Below are 23,790 nucleotides of genomic sequence, written 5' to 3'. Positions count from 1 at the left end.
GTACCACCAAAACCAAAACCAGTTTCACCAGGGATACCATGTAAGCCATCAGTCTTACAGATGCAGAGAGCAGAGCCCAGCAGACCAGCAGTTTGCCCTGCTCACTTGGGTTTTTAGCTTTTTTTTTTTAATGGTTTGGGTTGGAAGGAACCTTAAAGCCCATCCAGTTTCACCTCTGCCATGGGCAGGGACACCTTCCACTATCCCAGGTTGCTCCAAGCCCTGGCCAAGTTGGTCTTGGACATTTCCAGGGACAGGGCAGCTACAGCTTCTCTGGGCAACCTGTGCCAGGGCCTAACACCCTCACAGGGAAGAATTTCTTCCTAATATCTAATCTATTTGTTTCTCTGCATTGAGCAATGCTGTGAAGCCAACCATTTCTGTCTTGTCAGAGAACAAAAATGTCTTTCGCACAAAACAAACAAACAAATAAGACTGAGTAGAATCCATTAATAGGTTACTAAATAGGACTTGCTTGCCCTCTCTGGTCCAGAGCTGAGGCTCCCAGAAGCTGTGTTGCTTTATTGGGTTTTCCCATTGCTTGCAGTGCACATGGAAGGATTCCCTGCACCCTGAGTGCAAAGCAGGTGGACTGGTACCTACCATGGACATCCCCAAATTTAGGATAATACACACACATCTGCTTACATAATGAGTTGAATGATCTTGGTTTACAGAACTGGACATTTGATCTGTAGCTCAGCTTGGGAGTGGGAGATACCAAAGTTGCTACAAGCACCTCTCCCTCCTAGCACCGGGTTTTGGAGTGCTGTATATACCTCAGACACTGGTTGGAAATAGCTCTGGATAAGACACACTGGCAGTTGCGGATAAGTAGGAAGCAGCAGCCAAGACTGGATGTCAGGAGAGGCCAGAAGGGGATGTCATAAAAACCCTGTGCTGTTTGGAGTGCTTTCATCCACGGGAATTCTTCAAGAGTTGGCTCATGAAATGTTGCAGCTGTCCCATGCTGCTGGCAAGAGCAGCGTGGCCACGTGAAGCGTCCAGGCGATGGCCGGTGGGGAATTCCGTGTCTCCTCCTAATGGGACAGAGGAAGTTTTCAGCAGAAGCTTCATTTGGCACCTTACAAAGAGAAAACTTGAAAATCTGCCCCTACTGCTTTGTCCTGCTTCCACGCTACTCTGCTGTCCTGGCTGTAAAAGGATGATAAGTCAGCGCTCTGCACAGCCTGGGAGCTGTAGGGAACCACTCTGCAAACAGTTTTTGCTCCAAGAAAAGCCTGGCGCGCTGTATGCAGCCATTGTGCCACAGACCCCAGGGTCTCTACCAGCCAGATTTTCTAACCGCAGATTCCAAGTCATTCCTCTCACATTAAAAAGTTTTTGCCCCACAGGGAGAGGAACTTTAATCTTCTCAAACAGATCTGCTTTTACAGGAGGCTATTTTAGGCATTGATTCTGTAACACTGAAGTTATTGGACAAATGAAGAACATGGCATATGCTGTCGCTTGGAGCAATTTGCATTCCTCAGGTGCTAAAAGCTTTAAATACTTCCTTTGAGCATGTAATAGATCTGCTGCCAAAGAAGCCAGCATCCTGAGAGTGCCTGTCCCACAGACTCCCACAGGGGAAAAGCCTGCAGAGCTGAACTAGTCTGACCCCAGGAAATCCTTCTCATAGCTCTCATTATTGCTCAGTTTCTCCTTTAAGTTTCATAATTTGCTGAAAGATCAGTTTGATGTTTGGTTATCTTTCTTTTCACACACTTTCTTGGTCTTCCTCTTTTATATTAATACCACATTAAAGCTGGGATGTGAACCATGCAAGTCAGGAAGTCCAAGATGCTCTTTCAAAGACACTCAGTCAACATTGTTAATAATTTTTAAATGATTGCTGTCTTTGCTAATACACAAACGGCTCGTTTCAGACTGGAGCTAAACACATCTGTGCAGCCAGCAGGTAACTTTCCTCCAGGGATTTCTCACTCTTGTGTGTAGCAGCGTGTAGCAGCAGTGAAGTGATCATGAACCAGGGAGGCCACCACCGACAGTAGGGAAAACAGACAAGTTTTTTTTATGCAGTACGAGAGTCCATTTCATTCCCCCCACCCCACCTTGTGCCGGGTGGAGCAGGGGGCAGAGGCTCGAGAGCCCAAGCGAAGCCCAGAGAGCCTGAGAGCTGAGAGAGAGCAGACCCAGGGCCGTGGGGTTTTATCAGGTGTCCCATGGGAGGAGTTTTAGGATCAGATTACAGCCTCTTCAGAACTGGAAGGCTCCAGAAAGATGCTGATTCATTTCTGTTCAGTGTAGAATTTTTCTACGCCCCTGACTCTATTTGTGATGCACTAAATAGCTTATTTAGTCGTTGTTTTGCACTGGGAGATTGGGAATTTGCACTGAGCAGTTTTTATGTTGCACTATGGAGTTATGTCACATTGGTCTATTCCACACACCTTTCCCCTCCCCGCCTAAGCCTCCGGTGTGGTGGTCTCTCCCTGTCCTGCTCCCCCCTCCCTCTCTCCTCACCTGTGTCCCATTGGATGTGGCTTCCCAGTTCCGCCCCACCCGTATTCCCTGGGCTCAAAACCCCCCTGGACAACACCTTCGCTCGCTCTCTCTTCCGGACGCCACCAGACACCAAGGCCTCTGTTACCCCTAGGCGTCGCCTGGATCTGAGGTGGCTCCTGATAATAAACAGGATTTAGTCCCGAGGAGAAGAGCACCTTTCGCCTTTTATCTTTGTCCATGTAGGATTCCCCTGCCCCGTGCTCAGAGGGGACCAGGGGATTCCTACAAACTCTGAGAAAGGTAACTTGTTCAAATGTACTTCCAGTAATGGCTTCTGAAAGCTCTAAGATGAAAAATGCATTTTCTGGAGATGGCTGGTAGATGCATATTTTAAAGAGCTAGAAACTTTTGAAAAACTACCACACTTTCTTCGAGAAGTATCGGAGATTGTTGTATTGCGTTATTTAAGTTGTTCCGTTTTCTCAAATGATTTGGTCCTGTACCCCTATGCAAATGGTTCTGCCCTTCCTTACCTCCTCCCACCTGAACATCAATCCTGTTTCTCCTCCACCCCCCGCCCTCAAAATCTGCCGAGTCGTTCCCCTTACCCCACCCCGGGGCCTGCCTGTCACTCGACAGTCCTTCCCCTCCATCCAGAAAGTTCCATCAAGGGCGTTGAGTGATAGGCCGGGTACTGGGGCCCCCTCCCCTCAACTTCCCCTACTGGTGCCGGTTCCTGCCCATTCTCTCTGTTACCACTCCCCTCTACCTCCCCACTGGTCGGTAAGAAGACCATTCCCCTGTTCCCTCCCCTGTTTAAATGTTGCTGCGCAGCTCAGTCCTGCGCTCTCCTGTGGGCTAAGGAGCTCGTCAGAGCGTCCCAATAAACCTGGACTTTGAGCCCCAGCGAGAGTCACTCCTTCATTCTGTCCTCGTCGCCTTAGTCTCTCCTGTGGTACAAGGCCGAACCCAAAGCTGCCTTCCTATTCCCCCAGGGAACTGGAAGGCAGCCACCACTGTCCGCAGTGCTAGAGCAAGCCGGGATATCTCCGAACATCTGACCGGAGTTGGCACGACGACAGGAAATCAAGATATTCTTCCCTGGCGAAGAGGCGAAGCTCTTATTTTCAGCTCTGTAAATTATGGTAGAAGCATTTCAGCCCTTAAATCTTTCTAGTACTTAAATTCCAAACAAGCCACGCGTGCTGAATATTGACTGTTAACTCTTGATACTGGCTTAACTTTTTTACCTGCCTCATGTCATATTTCTCTTTGGTTTTCAGAGGTAGTGACCCTAAACTCAAAACCAAGCAGTTGATTGTTTCATTCCTTGAGAAAGGCTTGTGTCTACATATTTTAATATCCTTAATAAAGTTAATGTTATAAATAAGTCATGAAATAAAAACATGGAAAAGCAAATTCCTTCTATCCATTTTTTCTTATTTATTATCCTTGTCTTATAAAAATTAAAATTATATTATGTAAATTAATTGAGTGTTGTAAAACTCAAAAGAGAAGGCACTATGTATTTACAGAATCAATATACCAACATTTCCCATGTCTTTGATAGAAATGGTCACACAAACACATGTGGAAAATGTTCCTCATCAGCACTGTGTTGCTTGTAGTCTCGTTTATTTGTGCAGTCACCAACTAGAGGAGACTGGCTCAGACCCTTGGGTGATTTGCAAAACTCCAGTGGGTACCACTTGCTGCTTCCCAAGTCAATGATGCTTTGAAGAACTGAATTTACCTTCGGCAAATCTTTAGGCTGCCGGTGGCTCTGCTCCAACTCATGTTGGCTTGCAATGATTTGATAAAACCATTACACTGGCATGTAATGATCTGGTAGCACTCCTGGGACTACCTTCAAAGGAGGTCCCTCCTGGATCTGCCCAGACCCCAAACCCTTCCCAAATTCTCAAATTCCCACAACTTTCCAGATCCCTCCCCAAAATTCCATGATGTGGGAACTCAGGGCACAGGGAATATTACTCTGTCTGCTCTGAGGAATCCTGACCCCAGAGAAGCACTGATTTTGACCCTCATTCATGGAGAAGGCTTGCAAGACTTCAAGATAGAGTCCACAAAAGTGTGAAATAGATTATAGAGAGTAGTATGGCATGTCACTTGGGTGAGAAATTTAGGTTTTGGGATCTTTAGTATGTTGTAGATGGGAACAAGATGGAGGTTTTAGGGTGGAGGCAGGTTGTTCTTCTCCTTCTTCATGGGTTTGGGTGATGTCTTGTAATTGGGCAGAAAAATCCGCATTGCAGGCTTTGAGGGATCAGTTGTTTGGTTAAAAGGGAAAATAATCTAGGTGTCCTTTCTTAATTGGATAGCTTGGTCTTAAAAGACCTTTTAACATGAGATTGTTAGCCATTTTTTGCTTTTCCAGAGCACAGAGTCTGGTATAGATGGCGTGCAAAACTTTAGATAAGGCTCTCAGGCTCTCTGAGCTTCGCTCGGGCTCTCGGGCCTCTGCCCTGTTGTATGTATTGTGTTTTTAAGTTTCATATTTTGTACAGTTCTGTTATGGTTCATCCCTTTAGCCCCCATTTCCCCCATGGTTTGACCCTGAACTACCCCTTTCCTTGTATGTCAATCCCCTCCTCCTTCCCTGATGTCAATCTCCCCCCAGTTTGCTGGATCATTCCCCTGTCCCCTCCCTGGTGCCTTGTCCATCACTTAACTCCCCATCCCACTGATCCAGAACCTTCCACACAGGGCGTTGAGTGATTGGGCGGGGGCCAGGGGTCCCTCCTTCCCACCTCCCCTGTTGAATTCCCCATGTGTCAGTATCCCCACCTTCCACTCCCCTGAACATTCCCATTGGTGGGTGGGTGATCTCCCCCCATGTTTCCACCCCCGTTTATATTGTGCTGCACACGCCAGTCCGGCGCTTCGGTCGGCTGGTTCCCCTGGGTTTCGGATCTCCCTGGAGCTCTCCTCAATAAATCTGGACTTCACCCCCGACTGGAGTCTACTCCTTACTTCCACCATCATCGCAACCGTCTCACCTTGCAAGGCCAAGAGCCTTAGCTGCCCTCCTGACCTCCCGAGGCACGGGAGAGTGTCCCCCGCCGTCCGCTGTGCCGGAGCGAGCCGGGAGTCCCCGAGTGGACACAAGGAGTGGCACAGCGTCACTGCCCCCTGCTCCCGCCAGCACAGGGTGGGGGGAATAAAATGGACTCTCGTACTACACAAAAAAAACTTGTCTCGTCTGTTTTCCCTGCTGTCAGTGGTGGCCTCCCTGGATCACGATCGCACCACTGCTGCTATACGCTGTTACACTTGTGAGCTTATTTTTATCTATTTTAACCAAAACATCATACACAGATCTCCAGTATCAATACCTTTAAGATTTATTCACGTTTCCTTTCCTTTTTCTTTTTTAAACACCATTACAGTAGCAGTGCTATCATGCTTTACAATGATTTAAGGGCTTTTCAGTGAATTCTCAAAGTTGCTTTGGGTTCCAAAGTATATCAGCTGCTTTTTCATGGTCAAAAAGAATGAATATTGTGTAACAGACTCTGTGTTTGCTCCATTCATGGTTTGTTTGGGTATTTTTTCACACCTTCTTATTAAACAGGAATAGTAACATTTGGAAATTCTGGGCTCCGTTCATGGTTTACAGGAATGTCAGTTTTTCCTCTGCCCTACCCACATTTAAGCATGACTCCATGCTCAAATTAGCTGGTCCCTATTTCTGCCTTCATAAGAACCTTTAGCTACTCATACTCCTGGCTGCACCTCCAAAGCTGTCAGTGTCCCCTAAAATTATAGTCAGTAATTTATCCTTCTCCTTTCCAAATTCACAAAAGGGGTAGGCAGTAAATGCCTATTCTCTGCATCACTGGATCGTAGCTGGTGCTATCCTGATATGAGTATTTTATTACACAAATGGCAGTAAACCCACTTGGATTCATCAGACTTTCCCTCATACCCTTTGTGCAAACACTTGTTTATGAATCAATGGCCCCAGCTGCATGTCCACAGAATGTTGTGAGGAAAAATTGTATTTTGCCCCCATTTTTACCATATGCTCCATCTGGATAAAAGCTGAAGCCAAGAATTTTTTCTGCAGGCCAGACACTTGTTATTTGGGGAACTGAGGGAGTAATTAATGCAGCTCTCTGTAGAGCCAGCTTGTGACCATGCATGTCATCGGAATGCACATTCATACCTATCTGGAGTAGAATCACAAAATAATTTGGGTTGGAAGGGACCTTAAAGATCACTCAGTTCCACCCCCTGAAACGGGCAGGGACACCTCCGGTTATTCTAGGTCCTGTCCAACCTGGCCTTGGGCACTGCCAGGGATCCAGGGGCAGTCAGAGCCTCCCCACCCTCACAGGGAACAATTCCTTCCCAATATCCTCTGTCAGTCTGAAGCCATTCCCCCTTTTCCTGTCACTCGGGGCTTTTATCCAAAGTCTCTCTCCAGCTCTCTTGAAGGCCCTTTAGCCACTGGAAGGGGTCTAAGGACTCCGCGTGCCTTCTCCGACCCAGGCTGAACACCCCCAGTTCTTTCAGCCTTTGTACTGATGAATTAATGATTAACATGAAAGACCGAGGAGTGGATGCTGAAAACCAGCGAGAGTTCAAACGCTGTTTTACAGAGGGTCTGCGCTCCAGAAAGCAACCCCCACGAGGAGACACCCCCGAGGAAGACGAATCTGCGAACGCCGCGCAGCCAGCGGCTCTTCCCCCTCACGGCCGCGCCTCTCCCCGCGCCCCGGCCCGCCCCTCACGGCAGCTGCGGGGCTTCCGCGGGGCCGCGGCAGGGGCTGCGCGCCCGCCCGCGGCGGGAACGGGCCCGGCAGGTGCGTGAGGGGGAGCCCGGGAACGGCCGGCAGCGACCGGGAACGGCCGGCAGCGACCGGGAACGGCCGGGAGCTGCAGCGAACGGCCGGGGCGGGCGGAGGAGGGAGCTCGGATTCCTGGGGCTCGGCCACGGCGCCGGCAGCGCCCGAGCGGGCCCGGCCGGCCTTGCCCAGCACTGCCGGGCGCAGCCCCCCGCTGCAGCGCTGGATTCCGCTCCAAATCATTTCGGTCCTCAACCGAAATGTAATTCTGCTGAGAAGGCTCTTTTTGTTTGTTTGTTTTTCGTCATTGCTCGTTGTTACCCTCTTTATTCTTTACAGAAGGATGAGTTAGGTTCGATCCTAAAAAAGCTCAACATGCCCGGTAGGGAGTAGGGGCGAGGACGTGAATTACAAGGAAATGAGGTCCCCAGCACTTAGTAAGGTGAATAAAAGCATCCCTTTTGGCATATTTTTGCGGTATTAGGATTGCACGTGCTGATAGAATCTGTCTGTGGAGAAACTGACTCGATGGTTATATTAGTTCATGCCTGCAGTCTTTTTTCAGTGGTTTTTTTTTTTTCCTGTTTCTCACACCGTCGTTCAGAAAACTATACATTATTAACTTATTTCGGGTTAGTAATAGGGTAGACTAGACAGGAAAGGCAGAGAGACGTCGTTCATACTGAGAACTCATTGAAGGATCTGCCTTAAAATGTCTGTTTAAGAGGTTATGGAACAAAAAAGACAGGAATAACAGGCAGGAATAAGTTGCTAAACTGGCAGAAACAGGCATGAATAAACTACCAAACCAGATGCAGCCCCCAAGGACAGTGTTGCTACTGATGGTTTCAGCAGCAAATGTGTCACTAATTTTTAAAGAGGGTTTTAGGGGAAATCTAAGGACTGCAGACCTGGAAGTTTGACCTCCAACAAGTGAATTAATAGAAAACGTAGCAAAGTGGGATTATTGGAGAGCTGCATAAGTGTCATGGGGGGAAAAATCAAGGTGGCTTAAAAGTCATGCCTTAAAAAATGCTGGAATTTTCTGTAGGTCTAAGTAAGCATGCTGAGGTCTGGCTCACAGTCTGTACTCAGATTTCAGAAAGGTTTGAAACACGAGCCCTTTACCTGAGCAGCCCTGGATATAGTAAAGGAGTTCCCCTGTCATAAATACACAGTTGTTGCAAAGACAGCAAAGAGAATGTGAGTAAATGGGCAGCTCTCCTGGTGGCTGGAGGTCACCGTTGGGGTGCTGCAGGGATGCTTTGTAGATGACATGGAAAATCATTGTTTCCAGCTGGCTTTGCCTTATTGAAGGTGGGAAAGAGGGCTGAGGGTGGTGAAGTGCAAGTGTAAACTGATTCATATCGGTGGGGAACAGTGCAAATTCCCACACTAAATGAGTGAGCTTTTGGAGCAGTAATAACTAATTCTATGAAGTTTTCTTTTTTGGTCAGGTCTCCCTTTGGCTGGCTGAGGTTCAGGGAAGGCTGAGCTTGGATCAGAAGGATCCAGTCCAGAGACATGGAGGATGTGTGGAAGAGCACTGGATGCTTATTCTGTTCTTCCCCAGGCTCCTGCTCTTGACCTGGGCTGGAGAGCAGGATACAGGGAGAGGTATCCTTTGGTCTGACCCAGCATGACCTCGCACCCGTTCCCATTTAAAATCTGTGCAACTGGGAATTGCTGTGAGGAATTGTCTCTCCAGAACTGGCAGTGGTTTATGTACTCTTCTTCATTATTCAGTCAGAAAAATTCATGTACCTGAGGAAGGTTTTGCAGGTATCTGGACCTGGGAGCCAAAAGTACATGCAAATTGCTGGTGGGATATATATATATATTTTTCCTCTTCTTTTCATGAAAACTCCTTAAATACCTAAGGAGATGCCTGCAAATGCAGTCTTGTTAGAAGGATTAAAGAATCTTCTGTAGACTCTGTTGTGCCTTGAGTACAGGGTGTATCTGCTGCTGAGCTGGGTTTTGCACAGATTTGCAGTGTCTCTCCAATTCTGGCTTTCAGGCTTCTGAACCACTTGCCTGAGATTAGCCCAGCAGTCCTGAACACTCCAGGCACTTGTGCTGATTCAGCTCTTGATCTTCTTTTTCTGACTTCGTACTCTTTTTTTTGTATGTTTTTAGTAAATGTGCTTAACAACTTGTAGTTAATTTGGTTACAGCAGGATTAGTAAAATGTGATTCAACCCATGGCTCGTTATTTGAGGCCCAGGGGTAGGATTTGTTTATTGTAAAAGCAGGAAAATCTAGATAGAAATGAAGAGCTGCAGAATTTGTATGTATACTTACAGAAGAAGTTGAGTCTCTTGCTTCCCAAATGCACAGGGCTTGGATCCATGGTATGTGTTGCCTTCTATAGTGTGATCCTTCTTGGGCAAGAAGAGATTTGTATTTACAAGCAACATCCTTTCCAGAAAGTGTAGATAGGCTTTGAGGCACAGAGCTTTGTGTTTCAGATCTTTCTATGAACAAGCAGAGAGATAGGGCGTAGGATGTGGGGGTTTTTCCTGGGTTTCTAAGCTGGTGTTGCAGCCCCTCACTCTGCACTGACCCATTTCTCCTGGCTACGAGGCAATTTCCTGCTGCTGTTCCTATTGAAGACGCTGAGGAGTGTCAAGGATCAGCCCACAGCAGTGAAGTTACAAGTGCCCTGAGGCTGCTGCTATAAGGTGTCAATAGGAGCACTTGCAGCTTTTAGGAATGATTTAATTGGAAATGCAGTAGGTGCCAGGCAGCTCAGATCCTGTTCCTGATGTCGCATTCCATAAGAGCACAAATGACCAAATGAGTTAATGCTCCACTCCAGTCAGCCATGTTTGCAGCGTGGCTTTATGTGTGGTTGATGAGCTGGAAGTTCCAGTTAATACTGTCAGAGGAGTCTGGAGGTTTTGTCTTCAGTGGGAAGTACTGCCTTGACTGAGTGTTTCAGAGGGTCAGTCTGAAATGGTGAGGTGTTCCTCCTCTGGCCCTTCCTTCCTGCAGCTCTTTCTCCTAGATAGGACTCATTTGCCCAGGCCTCCAGACAGTTCTGTCTGAGACAGGCTGGTGAGTTCTGACAAAATTTTTAAGAATTCCCACCAGCTAAAAGCCACAGTTCAGAGCAGAGTACCTGGCATGGAGCTGGTGGTTCTGTGGCAAGTCTCTTACACCATTGAATTATTGCAATAAATAATTAGGTGTTGAGAAAAAAAATAAAACCATCCTACCTCTCTGCCAGTCACGCAATGTGATTTGATTTTTTTTCCTACCTATTTTTATATGTTTGTGTCTGGATTCTTCTGAAGTGAAATATAGCAATGGGGAATTGGCACTGATGATTCAGATTGTAGCAATGCTGAATTTCACAAATAAACTGTTGCTGGTGGAACTTCATTGTGAGAACCATCAGACCAAGATAATGATTGGTTTTAATGTTGAAAGTTTTTGTAGTAATTCTTAAATGCTGATGATCTGGTGAAAAATGAGTGGCAACAGCTAATTACTTATGTATATACTTCCTTCCAGGTTCAGCTATGTGATTCTTTCTCCATTTTTCAATCTGTATGATGTTGAACCCTTACATCTACATGGAGTCCAATTTAGAATTGGTGTCTTTGCATTCTCTTGTGAAAGTCCTTTTTTTGAGGCTGACATTTTCCAAATTTAGTGCACATGGTGGCATTTTAAAAGTTTGGTTTCAGCTTTCTGTGTATTCAGTATAGGAAAAGTGTGTTCCCCACGGAATAACAAAGGCTTAAGAGCATCTCCAGCACTGCCCATCTGGGAGATGGGCTTTTTCTGGACCAACAGAAAACTGCAAATTATTCTGGAGTTTGAGCTAATGGTGCACTCTTGGTATCACATTTCCGTCAGATCTCCAGAATCTCTTGGACTGTTTCAAAGCACTTTATCCAGTGAATAAATGCTTGTACCTGTTCAGCAGGTGTAAGGGCTGCAGCACTGAAAACAAAACACTAGTTTTTTGGAGCTCACATGGAGAAAGTGGTGACAAACCAGGAGAACAATTGCACATGATGTAGCTGCCTCAGGTCCATGCTGTTGGCTGGAACAGTAGCTTGAATCTTTCTGGTAAGTTGAATCATTTTGTGGAGATTCTAACACAGGCACTTCTACAGCACAATAAACAAGTTTGTGACTGTGAATAGGCATCTCTAAATTTCCTGTGGAGGTTTAGCTTCTGATCCAGTTACATTACCTTTGAAAATGATTGATACACAGCTTCTGTGGGCTTTTTGAGGCAGCACATTTTTTGAAGTGCTTGTTTTCTGTTTTTTCTTTCTACTTAAAAGTTTTTGTTAGCTTTAGGTAAAAAGTACAGAGTACTGATTCATCTTTGCTTTTACTTTCTGAGTTTTCTAGCCTAACAGCAAACTTATTTTCAATGCTTAGTGGAGCAGAGTTGCTTTTATCTGCAGTCCTTAAAAGATGAATACTCAAACTGCTGTTTTCTGTTTGCTCATCAGTAGAGCCCAATATTTGCCCAGCCTGGTGCAAACACAGCTAAATCTGTCACCTCCTGCTGCAGTTCCCATAGGTTGTCCATGTAGTCTTAGCTTTCAGATTCATTGTCGTGCAGAGATGTGTAAAAACAGAAGTTTGTGGAAATTAGTTGCTTTTAAATAAGCTTTATAATCCTAATGATACTTATATCCATTTTCTAGAACTATGCCAAGAAAAAGAAAGCTGTTGGCTCAGTTAAGTGCTCTTCAAAACACCAGCAGCTTCCCTCAGATCAATGCCGTGGAGCAGCTGAACACTACACCTGGAGCAGATCCTTCTCCAAAAAGCAGCAAATATTTTGTGATAGAGAAAAAAAATTCTCCTCAGCTACAAGAAGATTTTTTCAACCAGCCCTGTGTTAGCCTGGCCAAGTCCTTTCTGGGACAGGTAAGACATGAGCACCGACATTCCTGTACTGGATTATGTGCTACCTAATAACTTCGTGTAAAAGGATGAAATTCTTTTTTTGCCATTTGACTCCTGGGCTTGGCTATTTTAGGAATACAGCTCTCATTCCTCCTCTTGCTAAGTGCAGTGGAATTTAAAGACCAGTAGCCGAATCTATTCCGGGTGAGGTCAGAGGAATAATTTTTCAGATTATTCTGTCGCATTTTTAATTGGGATTTTTTTGGTGGAGTTTTCCTCCCTTTTTTCTATTTACTAAAATGTGCTTAGCTGCTTGTGGTTTGAAGGCTGTTTCAGGCCCATTATCTTCCTTTCAGCAATTGCTTTACTTGTTTTTGTTTCTTGCTTAGCCCAGTGGAAAGCAATGCTCTGCAGTCAGCAACATCATCTTTGCCTTCATTTTACTGTCTTGTTATGCTAAGGATTATACAGTCCCACAATTAAGCTCTCTTCACTCCAGATATTGCTATTCCTATCTTTTGTTTCTGAGTTTCCAAGTCATTACCTGCACATGCAAGGACTTCTCCCTTAGCCCATTGCATAAACATTGAGGAGTCTTTGGACCTTGCTGAAAGCCTTTGGAAATCAGAATGGTGGAGATCGAATCCTCTGCTTAGTGAGTCCTTCAGAAAACTCTCTGGCTGTTTCCAGGGGAGGGACTTCTCTTAGTGTTTTCCCTATAAAAAGTTCCAGTCTAGGGCCTTCTAAACTCACTGCAAAATGTGTGTTCAGTTTCACTGCTATGGTCTTATCTTCTCTGAGTCTTTTTTATACCTTTATTGTCTGCAGGGTGAGCAGACTCTCTGGGTTCTCATGGCTTTAGATAACTTCAGGAATTTGTTCCACAAACTGTTGGTTTTGGCCTGTTTTGCTGCATGCAGCCTTTTTTTATTTTTTAAGGATATCTTGCTTGTAAGTGACACCTTTGCTCTGCCTTTTAGCCCTGCTGTGTTTCTTTCTGGTCTGCCTTCACCTCTTTGTGATACTCCACATGTGTTGCTATCTTTGCAGACATCCTGCTAGAGGCTTGCCTTTCAGACCTTAACCTCTGGCTGCCTCTGAAGTTCTTCCCAACAAGCTCCCTCACTTTACGTAGTTTCCTCTTTTTGCTGGTAGGCAGGACTCTGGTAGATTATTTTTGGACTTTAATGCTTGTGAAAAGACTCTGAACTTTATCCTTCACGGTCATGATACTGAGTTATTTTTCAGGAGTAAGTCTTTGGAAAAGACTTTGTATTTTTCTCCAGATCTGAGAACTGAGTCTTTTCTCATGATGTTCCTGATTCCTCGCTCTGCACAACATTTGATGGTGTCTAAGCAAACATTGCACATGTCCTGATCTATCTGAGGATGCCTGAAGTCTCCCATTACTGATACATTTTTGTTGTCTTAATGGCTCCATCACCCTCATGCATTCAGTTACACTGGCAGATGATTTTTGAGTCCTAATTCTGTATTTTTCCTATTTAGGCCTTGTTTTCCAAACCACGTGATTTCTACCTTAATTTTACATTTTCTTTAAAGTATAACCCCCAGTCTCCCATGACCTAGCCTATTCTCTCATAAAGGTAATTCAGTGTTTCCTTCATTACTTGCATTCTACCAAATTTTGGAGGCATCTGGTATATTAATCTTGCTTACCTTCATGATACCTGAGTTGTTGGAAACAAAAAAGATACATGAGTGAATGGCCTTTCAGAGGGAACTGCCATAACATCAAGGTACATCCTCAGTGAGAAAAATAACCTTTATGAAATGGCTTACTATGTTGGGAATTATCACCATTTTTGAATTTTTTTATTAAACAGAGTATTTGGTGTGTCTGAAGACAGGGAAATGCCTGGATGCATTTAAACCCATAACCTTACCATTGCATTTCATCATGTTGAGGGAGAAATGTGGCCACATGGGTCTGGTTTTGGGCTGCTCCCAGCCCACTTGCTGAACACCAGTGCTTTTTTTTTTTCCATAAACAGATTATTTTCAACAATTTGACAAGTGCTGTAGGGAAACTGTGGTATACTGGAGCTGCAGCTTTGGAAACCAGCTCCTGGAGCATCCATTATGGATCAGATCAATATCTGCACTAGCAATCCAGCACAAACATCTGCTAGGAATTAAGCTTTGTTTTCTGAAGGTCATTTTTGAACAGCTGCATAATTGAAATGTTTTAATTAAACTGATTGCTGGTGCCCAAACAACACTGTGCTGCAGCATTTCATACACATTAAATAAAGCACAAAGTTTAGAAATAGGTCAAACCACAAATTCCTTTGTACAAAGTTTAGTGGGGTTTTTTTTTATTTTTAAAAAGAATCTTTTGTCTGTCATGTTTTGTTTCCCCTGCATCTGCTTTGTTTTATTTAAGGAGGTACCAGCAGCAAGAACACACTGTAATAACAAAGATCTGTTGTTGTCTGCCTGAAGCCAATTCCCATCTCTCCTGCACTGCCCTTCTCTGTGGTGCAGAAAATACTGAAATAGCATTGATGCCCTCTCTAGAGCTGATTATCTCTGTGATTTGGGATTGGGACTTCTTTGAAACATCTCTAGGGAGGGAAACTGTCTAATCATAGCAGTTATTTAATTGTGCCACTGTCATATTTCTTCTGATCTAAAGATAATACATTCATGATGCTTCAAGGATGATATTAGCAGTGATTTTTGCCTTAAACCTGATGGATTGGAGTGGAGAATACAGAACATAACCACAAAAGCAACTCAGTGGGCTTTAGCATATGTAGGATCATAAATTGGTTCTGTTTCATACTGCCTCATCTACACACTCCAGGCATTTTGTGGGGTGAGTGACAGGTGGGAACTCCTTGTACTGGGCTGTGGAAGCTAAAAAGTTGGTGTTAGCTTATAGACTGCTAACTGGAGAGAATTTAATACCATCAGGTCCTTTCTTTCCAACTTCTCTGTTTCCACAGCTCTTGCTGTGGTTATTTTGTACTGAGGGCTGGTAACTGATGCACTCTGACCTCTCTTTCAGATTTTAGTTCGCAAACTTCCTGATGGCAGAGAGCTCTGGGGTAGGATTGTTGAAACAGAAGCTTATCTGGGTGGGGAAGATGAAGCTTCCCACTCAAAAGGTGGGAAGCAAACACAACGGAACGCAGCAATGTTCATGAAACCAGGAACTCTGTACGTGTATCAGATCTACGGGATTTATTTCTGCATGAATGTTTCCAGCCAAGGTAAGCTGAGGCTGAAAGAGATGGAATGCCAGCAGGATGGGGCTGACATTTCAAGCTGCAGTGGTGCTGCAAGTCACTTGTGAGCTCTCTGTGGGCTCTCTGATGTCAGTGACTTGCTGTCACCATCTTCCATTGGAACCTGGGCTTTGTCACTGTGATCAGGGTGTACCTGTGGGCAGACAGCACAGCAGGCAGGGCCCATCTCCAGCTACCCAGTTTGTCCCAGCTGGGAGCTGTGGGAGCTGTCTGGGCACACAAAGATTGAGAAATGAGGGAGAATCTGGATAGGATGGAGCTTTCAGTTTTGATGACCTGGGCTGCTGCCTCAGTCACAGGATTCAGTGAACCTTGTTCCTCAAAAGTGGTGATGTAGAGAAAAAGTCAGTCATTAATGACAGCCTAAATCTTGGTGTCTGTTGCCATGACAGGAAACTCCTCTGTCTCCTACCTTTATCTTCAGAGTGAAAGGAATGAAATGTTGGAGAAAACAAAAAGCCTGAGATGTCCTAAGCTTAAGCAAGGAGTCAGTAGGAACATTTTAGCTGTCTAGCTGTATCTAAAAGCCAAAAAAACCCCTCACCCAAATCAAAATACCCAGACTGTTACAGAATCTTCCATCTTCTTTTATTATTCTCAAGAAAAAATAATCAAGCTCTAATTAAATTATTCTGTATCTTACTGAAACTTTCCTTCCACATTTCAAGACTCTTAACAAGCGTTACTGAAAACTTCCTTCTTTTTCCTGTCCTGTAAGAATGACAGTATTTGCCTTGCAATGAATCTCTTGCTTAATTAGACACCTTGAAATGGCATCAAATGTTTCCTAGGTAACTACTCGCTCTGCTAGAAAAAATCTCAAACCCAATTTACTTTGACTATGTCAATGAAAATGTTTAAAAAGCTTGTGTATTCCTAAGTGGAAAGCAAATGTAACTGTGGCCATTAATGCTCAGGTTTTGGCCTTTGGACAGAAGCCAAGCAGAAAAACAGTGCCACGTTATAGTGTGGAGGAAGAGCCTGACTTTCCAACTGAGGGTCTGGAGTCTGGTGGATGAACACATGTGAAGTTCATTACAGTAGCTCTGCCAAATCTGTTCAGATTGTGAAAGCACATGGTTCATTTGTCAGGATGGGATTCTTGGTGATTAAAATCTTAAGAATAATACTTTTTATTTAAAAAATTGTTTAGCCTTTGAATTCTAGAAAGATTTCTTTGAAATACACACTTGGGAAATTTTTGCTTATATACCTGTTTTTAGTTTTGTAGAAAAGCAGTTGAAGGGCTCCCTGTGGTGATGGATTTAATTGGATTTTTTGTTACAAACTTCCTCCCCATCATCCTGTCACACGTGAGTGACACCAGGCAGAGCTGGCACTGCCAGCTTTGTCAGAGCACTGCAGTCAGTACCACGGCTGTGCACATTGTGCACCAATGATGGCAGCTACACAAACTGGAGCTGCCCCTTCTGTGTATTTGCCCACATGCAGAAGTGTTGAAAGAAAGAATCTGGGGAGGAATCACCCAAGATGTTATTCTCCAGTTAGAGGGAGAAGGAGTTGTTTATTGTGCTGTGGTTTAGTCTGAGGGAAGGTCATCTTCATGGTGGCACCTGGGTAGAAGGCAAGAGCCTTTCATTCTCTGGATATGGGACAGATTTTCAAAACTTTGTTTTGACTCTGGCTGTGAAAAAACACAAAGAAACCCTGGCAGAAAAACCAAAAACATCTCCTGTGGCATAGTTTGGTCCTCCTTCATAGCATGCTCTGAAGGCAAACAGCTCTAAGAGACAAGCGTATCCTCTGAAGCAGTGGAGCTCTGACTCTTTAGGGATCACTTGTTTTGATACACAGCCTCACAGCCTCTGACTCCAGGTGGAATAAACTTTCTCTCTTTATTGCTGAGGTTCAGGCTCCAGTATCACTCAGGGATGGGAAGGGGAAATCTTCATGCACATCACTGAGATAAAGCTACACCACGGGGAATTTTACTGTGAGAGATCCTCCCATCACTGAGTGAAATGCTGCAACTGCCTGAAGCCACAGCAGGCATCACTGCATTTGGAGAAATCATGGGTGGTAGAGGAGAAGAGCTTATAGAAAACATACAGCCAAAGTCTTTTACTGTGCATGAATCCTACAGTATATCCTGAGCTGCACAGTAATCTCAGTACTAAGAGCTTTCCCTAGAGTCAAGAGAGATGTGGGGCTTCCCTTGCCTCAGGAAGAGGATAAATGCCAGTCATGCCTCTTTTTGACTTAGCTGTGTTCTGTTTCTCTGGAATTTGCCAAGGTCTGTGTTTTGCTGCCAGATCTGAAAGAATAGCTTGTAAAATCAAGAGCCCAACGATGCTCAGCCCAGGGTCACATTGCAGGGACTTCTCCCTAACTTTCAGCTCCTAGACCAGGATTTTGAAGGAAGTATTGGGGAGCACTGAGTCAGGTGGGTGAATGGAGGAGAAAATTCTCTTCTCTCCAGTGGCCAAAAGCTGTTTCGGGGAAGGAGCAGGAAGCTGCGCTGTGGGGGTGTGGGACTCCACTGTCATGTTGATTTCTAGCTGTTCAGGAAGAAAATTGGCCTCTGCAGTGTTGTTAGATCCCAGCTTTTAGCCCTGAATGCTGCTCATTATATGGAGTGACTCTTAACAGGAGAGATGAATACTCAGCATCCCCAGCTGGCCCTGCTGCTGCTGGTGTGTGCACATTGGGCAGATGATGAACTCAGGTGACCCGTGAGAGTGAAATGCTGCAGGCTGGGAGGGGGAGGAAGCCAGGATGAAGCACTCTGGAGTTGATTCAGCCACTCTTTGGGAATTAAAATTAAATTTCTAATGTGGAAGTTTGCTCAGGAGAACCCAGAGGTGTGAGGGGAAGAAGGCTGGGCTCTGTGCTTCTCTGGGAGCACCTGCAGTTTTCCAAGTGCTTGTCTCTCTTCATGTGAACTCCCAAGGACTCGGTTCAATTCAAGTGTGACCTGTTTCCACTTCCACATGAGATGGGTGAAAGCAAGCAGTGTAATGAGAGATTGCTCAGAATCCCACAGTTGTTCCTGGCAAGGGAGGCAGCAACATGATGGGAAGGATGTTTCTTTGTGCATTGATAAAAAGCAGAATTAGGACATGGAACATGTTCTTAAAAATCTGAAATGACCTTTGAGCTCTAAATCACTGTTAGGCCAGGGAAGCGGCTTTTGGCTGGCAGATTAGCATCAATCCCCCTCCTTGGAGAAGGGAGTGCCTGGGAACAGATTGCTGACAGCTGTTGGAATTCAGGCTGTTGGCTTCGCCGAGCTGTAGTCAGGGCAGCAGGGGTCCCAAGATGGTTCAGGGCAGCAGGCACACCTCAGAGAGCCAGGAACCAGGACCTCACTGGGAGCCCAGAGGGGTAATTTAGCGTGAGATTTGTACAAAGTATGAGAGGGAGTCTATTTTAGGAAACCACAGGTCCTTAGGGATCTGCCAGTGCCTACAAAAAGAGCCTTTGCCAGGCATGAGCGTGGCTCCAGATGTTCAAGGCTGGAGAGGGAGAGGGGACTCTGGGGAGCAGCACTGTGCAGATGCTGGTGGGAGGAAGGCTGTGGGTGGCCAGCACAGGGGGGAGCTGTGTGGGGCTGCACACAGGCCCTGTGCCAGTGCTCTCCTCACCCACTCAGGGGCAGGAGGAGACCTGGCCCCTGCTGGCCACTGGAAAATACCAGGGAAAGGTTTCTGTCCCACTTAGGCTGGAGATCCTTGTCTGACAGGGAACGCAGGAGCTGCATCTTTGCTTTGCTGTCACCTGGCTGCAACAGCTGGGAGGGAGGGAGACCTAAGGCTTCTGACAGTGGCAAATCACATTTGAGAAAAGAATTTGTCAGTTTTTTCCAGTTTTTGTCATAGAAAGGTCGTCTTTGCTAAGTGCTGTTCCCAGGGCTGTGCAACCCAAACCAGACTGCGTAGCCCTGTCCTGCCCAGGTCCCTGCCTTGGGAGAGCTTCTCTGGCACATGTGTCCAAATCACACTCTGTTGGAGTTGTGCAGTGACCCAAGGCCATGCTCATCCCAGCTGTTATACCTCCAGAGGGAGTTTGGATTGGTACCAGCCCAGGCTCCCTCAGCAGTGTGTGCTCCCAGTGCCTGCAGCTCCTTGCCAGGTTTCTCTTTGTCCAGCCTCACTCTGCAAGCTGCCTCTTTCTGCTGGCAGCATCCAGACTCATTCCTCCTCACCTTTGTTAGCTGGAGTTCTTCTAATCAGAGTTTATTAGAAATGCACTGGGTTTGGGACCAGAGCTTTGGATACCTCTGCCAAAACTGAACCAGATGTATATTTGTTCCTGAACATTGTGCTGACATAAGAAAAAGCTCTTGCCCTCTGGCAAGCCTTGGAGCAGCAGCCAGGCTTAGCAACATCAGGTGGAGCTGGGAAGAGCAAGTCAGCACTGCAGAATGAAGGGCACAGAGCTACAGGACACTGGAGAGTTGGAGGAGGGAAGGGAGTGCCCTTGGAGCAAAGGCCAGGCCCCATGGTTGGGTGCACCAGGCCATTCCCTCTTCCATCAGGCTGAGCCACAGGCTCAGAGCTGAAGTGCTGCTGGCAGTGGGCTGAAAGGTGAGACATTCCCAAAAAAAAGCCCCATACTAACACCCAGCTCTTGTTCTGCACAGGAGAAGGGGCTGCAGTGCTGCTGCGTTCCTTGGAACCTCTGCAGGGCTTGGATGCCATGAGGGAGCTGCGCAGGGCCTCCAGGAAAGCACCCACCAGGCTGCTCAAGGACTGGCAGCTCTGCAATGGGCCCTCCAAGCTCTGCCAGGCTTTTGGCATCGACAAGGCTTTTGACCAAAGGGACCTGACTCAGGATGCTGCCATCTGGATGGTGCCTGGACAGGACCCGCCGGGGGAGCAGGACGTGGTGGCCACCACCAGGATTGGCATTGGCAACAGGGGAGAGTGGGCGCAGAAACCACTCAGGTTTTATTTACGAGGAAACAGATTTGTGAGTGTTGTAGACAAGAAAACAGAGAGAGAGATGGGACACTCACCTGGCAGCTGACAAGTCTTGCAAGTGTCCCAGGGACCAGGACTTGAGCTGTGCTCTCTACAGTGGCCTCAAGCTGCATCACGGCAGATAGAGGGGCCTGGGGGGTTTTTAACAATAAATGTACTTGGTCACAATGAATGGGGCAAGGTGGAGCTTCATTTGCAGGAGACTGGAATGGGCCTCCCAGCCAGAACTGAGGCTGGTTTTGGACACTGAAGGCCACTTTCTCCCTTGCCAACAGATCCAGGCCCAATTAGGATGGGTGAAACGAGAAGGGTCACAGCTCTGGACTGCTCCCATCACTTCAGCCCTCAGCAGAGGCCAAGCGCTTGGTTGCTGCAGGGAAACAGTTAAAAAATTGAGTGGCAGCAGAGCAGACTGAAAGGATGGGAGCTGGGAGCGAAGGATGTAAAGGGAGGATCTTACTGTTGTCTGCAGCTACCTCAGGGGAGGGGATAGAGAAGACAGAGCCAGGCTGCTGTCAGACAGGATGAGAGGCAACAGGCTGGAAAACAGGAAGTTCTCATTAGCTCTGTGGAAAAAATTTTCCCCATGAGGGTGGTCAAACACTGGAACAGGGGCCCAGAGAAGCTGTGGGCCATTCACACCTCCACAGACAGGTCCTGAGTGACCTGAGCTAACACCTTTCCTTTGAGCAGAGACCCCTTCCAACCTCTGCCTATCTCTGATGTCCAGCTTGGAGAACAAGAATGGGTTTTGTTCGTTTTCCCAGCTGCTCTTGAAACTAGTTCAGAACTTAGCACTGTGTGAATCCCCACACAGAGAAAGCACTGGTGCAGCAGCCTGGCTTGAGGTACCGAGAGGAAGAACCTCCAGGATTCAGGGCAGGACCTGCAGGACTGCAGCCACAGTGGGTGGGTGACGGGGACACACCCCCTACCTCCACCTCCACTCTAAGGGTCACATACAATAAAAAAGCTCAAGGTTTTCTATACTCTTGTCCCCATCCCATGAAAGAATTTGGTTTAGCCCCTTCTGGGCAGCCTTTTTTCTGATTCTAGTAGCTCACCTTGATGCTTAGGTGCTGGGACGGGTTTGGACAGGTCCTACAGTTGATCTGATTTTTAGGTCAGATGGTTTTTTGCTCTTCTCTACCATCCCTTTTGCAGCTGCAGGGCCAGACTGGCTGAAGGGATCCCGAGGAAGCTCCCCCAGTGGCTGCTGGAAGGTAAGTCAGCTGAAGCTCCCAGTGTCACCCAGTTGGTGTGGGCAAGTGAAGCTGCTCCTGAGGGCCTGCAGCTCTGGGAAAAGCTCCAGCCTCACACAGGCAGGAGTGAGCTGGCACAAGCTCCTGCTGTCCCCAGGCCCTGGCATGTGCCAGGGCTCTTGCCTCTTGTTCTGACCCTGGCATGGCTGGAGGAGCAGGAAACACAGCCCTGTATCTCACTTTCCTGCTGGATAGCTTTGACCCAGGCCAGGATCCCTGTCCGGTTCCCTGCAGCCACAGCCATGCTTGTGGGAGAAGGACTGGAGGGACAAAATGAGCCCTGGGGGACAAGCTGAGTGCCCAGTGCCCTCAGCACCAGCCTCTGGGTGGAACATGTCCCTGAACTTGCAGCTTGGCCAGCACCTTTCAGTCCTGCTCAACAACAAGGTCCCATCCCCAGGCACAAACTGGGAAACCTGGAAACCCAGGAACACAGAGGCTGCTTGGTGACAGCCCTGCTCCGACAGACACTTGGGAATAAGGATATTGGGGTGAGGAAAGAATGAGCTGTGATACAGTGACTGAGTCATTCATTCATGATTTCATGTTTACTTGTGATACTTTGCCTTCCCACTTCTGTCCTCGCTGCTGTGAGATCAAATAGAATTCCTGGGTGCCCAGGGTAATTTCCCCAGGAGCCAGGCCAGCTCCCCTGTGCCCTGGAACAAGGCCATGCATGCTGTGCCGTGGGGACAGGCTCTCATGGCTGAGTGTCCCAGCAGCCATGCTGGCAGGTACAGGAAGCATTCCCAGGGCACCAGTGTCCCCCAGAAGTGCTGCCAGCAGCAGCACAGCAGAACCCTCTTCTCCCACTCTGAGGATCCCAGGGCCAGGAAGGGCTGTGAACGTGGCAGGGCAGGAATCCAGGCTGAGCAAGCACATGCTGTCCTGCAGCAGGCCCTGGAGCCTCGGGGAGCAGCTGGGACATCGAGGCACGGATGGGGACAACCTGCTGTGTGTCACATGGCGAGAAGGAACTGAAACCACCTCCTGCAGATTTTAGGCTGCCTTTAGACTCTCAGCATGGAGAGCGTGGCAGGCTCCTCCCTCCTCTGTGCCAGCAGAGTCACTTCAGGAGCGACTGGAACACGGAGATGACGGGGTCCTCGTGGCTGGTGACCACCAGCACGCTGCGGAACTTGTCGAACAGCATCAGCAGCTGCGAGCGCCGCATGTTCTCGTTGTACATGATCTCCTCCAAGTGGTGCCGGCCTCGGAAGTAGTGCAGCAGCCTGCAGGGAGCAGAGCAAGGGAGCACGTGAGCCAAAAGCAGCTCAGACTCCTACTGCCACCCCCAAGGTCTCCTCTCCCATGGGATGCAAATCACAAGGTTGTTTGGGTTATGTCCCTCATTTGCATGAAAAGGGAATTAAATCATGCTTAGCACAGAAATCCCCTGGAAAAGGATGGGACTTGTGGGGCTTTGCCAAGGTCCTTGGATCAAGAGGTTTCCCAGTCTGGGGCATTTCCCAAGACTTGTCAATTTTCAATTTAGTTATAATTCCAGGAAGTGAACAAACACAAGTGCCAATGAGCCTTGAGAAGTCAGGACATGGCAGATTTACTCTATGCTCTCTTAGCAAAGCCTACAACTACCCTTTGTCACAGCTCTGCATCAGGGGCCTGGGTACCTGCACTGCCTTTTAGAATTAAGAGCAATTTTCCCTCACAGCAACCCAAGGGGCTTTGTACAGGCCCTGCACTCAGGGTTTGGGCAGCTTGGGTTGGGTGGAGCAGTCACAACAGGGAGATGGAAATTTTGGTGGTAGGCACCACAGAGAAGCTGTGGGAGTTACAAATCCCCTGAAGCCCAAGTTCAAACCATGCTGGCTTCTTAAATTCCCTATTCTCTTTAAACAGAGACAGCAGAGATACCCCTTTGCTGGCCACCAACATGCTACAGCCATCAGAAAACCTTGGCCCTGCACAGTCAGTCACAGCAGGGTCCACGACAAACAGCAGAAATCCCCAGTGGCTGAGGGCCCCTCCCCAGAGTTCCCTCTGAGCCATAACACCAAGGCAGCCCCCTCCCCCATGAAGCCTGAGTTTGCTGCTCTGTCTCTTGTCTTGACACCCTCCCAAATATCACAGCCATGCTGTGACTCAAATACTTCCCACCCCAAGAAGGCCCAGAGGCCAGAGTCCCTTC

The 23,790-nt window shown here is 47.1% G+C and overlaps 2 protein-coding genes across 5 annotated transcripts in view; one reads left to right on the top strand and one right to left on the bottom strand.

The window, feature by feature from the left end:
* Positions 1 to 7,233: 7,233 nt before the first annotated feature.
* On the top strand, positions 7,234 to 20,551 carry MPG (N-methylpurine DNA glycosylase). The gene is made up of 6 exons (XM_068206631.1): positions 7,234 to 7,298; positions 7,620 to 7,722; positions 11,215 to 11,363; positions 11,957 to 12,182; positions 15,196 to 15,400; positions 20,040 to 20,551. The coding sequence occupies exons 4-6, from the start codon at positions 11,961 to 11,963 to the stop codon at positions 20,423 to 20,425; spliced, it is 813 nt and encodes a 270-aa protein (XP_068062732.1). The 5' UTR covers positions 7,234 to 7,298; positions 7,620 to 7,722; positions 11,215 to 11,363; positions 11,957 to 11,960; the 3' UTR covers positions 20,426 to 20,551.
* Positions 20,552 to 22,174: 1,623 nt separating this feature from the next.
* The window catches only part of NPRL3 (NPR3 like, GATOR1 complex subunit), a 43,175-nt gene continuing 41,559 nt past the window's right edge, over positions 22,175 to 23,790 (bottom strand). For all 4 annotated transcript variants that reach the window (XM_068206625.1, XM_068206626.1, XM_068206628.1 and 1 more), the window contains one exon: positions 22,175 to 22,873. In XM_068206625.1, coding sequence (XP_068062726.1) covers positions 22,708 to 22,873 — 166 coding nt within the window. In that variant the 3' untranslated portion in view covers positions 22,175 to 22,707. The remainder of the gene's footprint in view (positions 22,874 to 23,790) is intronic.

This window comes from Anomalospiza imberbis, chromosome 16 (assembly GCF_031753505.1).
Source record: "Anomalospiza imberbis isolate Cuckoo-Finch-1a 21T00152 chromosome 16, ASM3175350v1, whole genome shotgun sequence".
Taxonomy (NCBI): Eukaryota; Metazoa; Chordata; class Aves; order Passeriformes; family Viduidae; genus Anomalospiza; species Anomalospiza imberbis.
This window is presented reverse-complemented; position numbering and strand designations above follow the sequence as displayed.

Excerpts from the sequence above, each read along its gene's own strand:
- MPG (XM_068206631.1), top strand. The coding sequence starts at position 11,961 with ATGCCAAGAAAAAGAAAGCTGTTGGCTCAGTTAAGTGCTCTTCAAAAC. Across the intron at positions 12,183-15,195 it reads CCAAGTCCTTTCTGGGACAG|ATTTTAGTTCGCAAACTTCC; the intron begins GTAAGACATGAG and ends CCTCTCTTTCAG. Across the intron at positions 15,401-20,039 it reads CATGAATGTTTCCAGCCAAG|GAGAAGGGGCTGCAGTGCTG; the intron begins GTAAGCTGAGGC and ends TGTTCTGCACAG.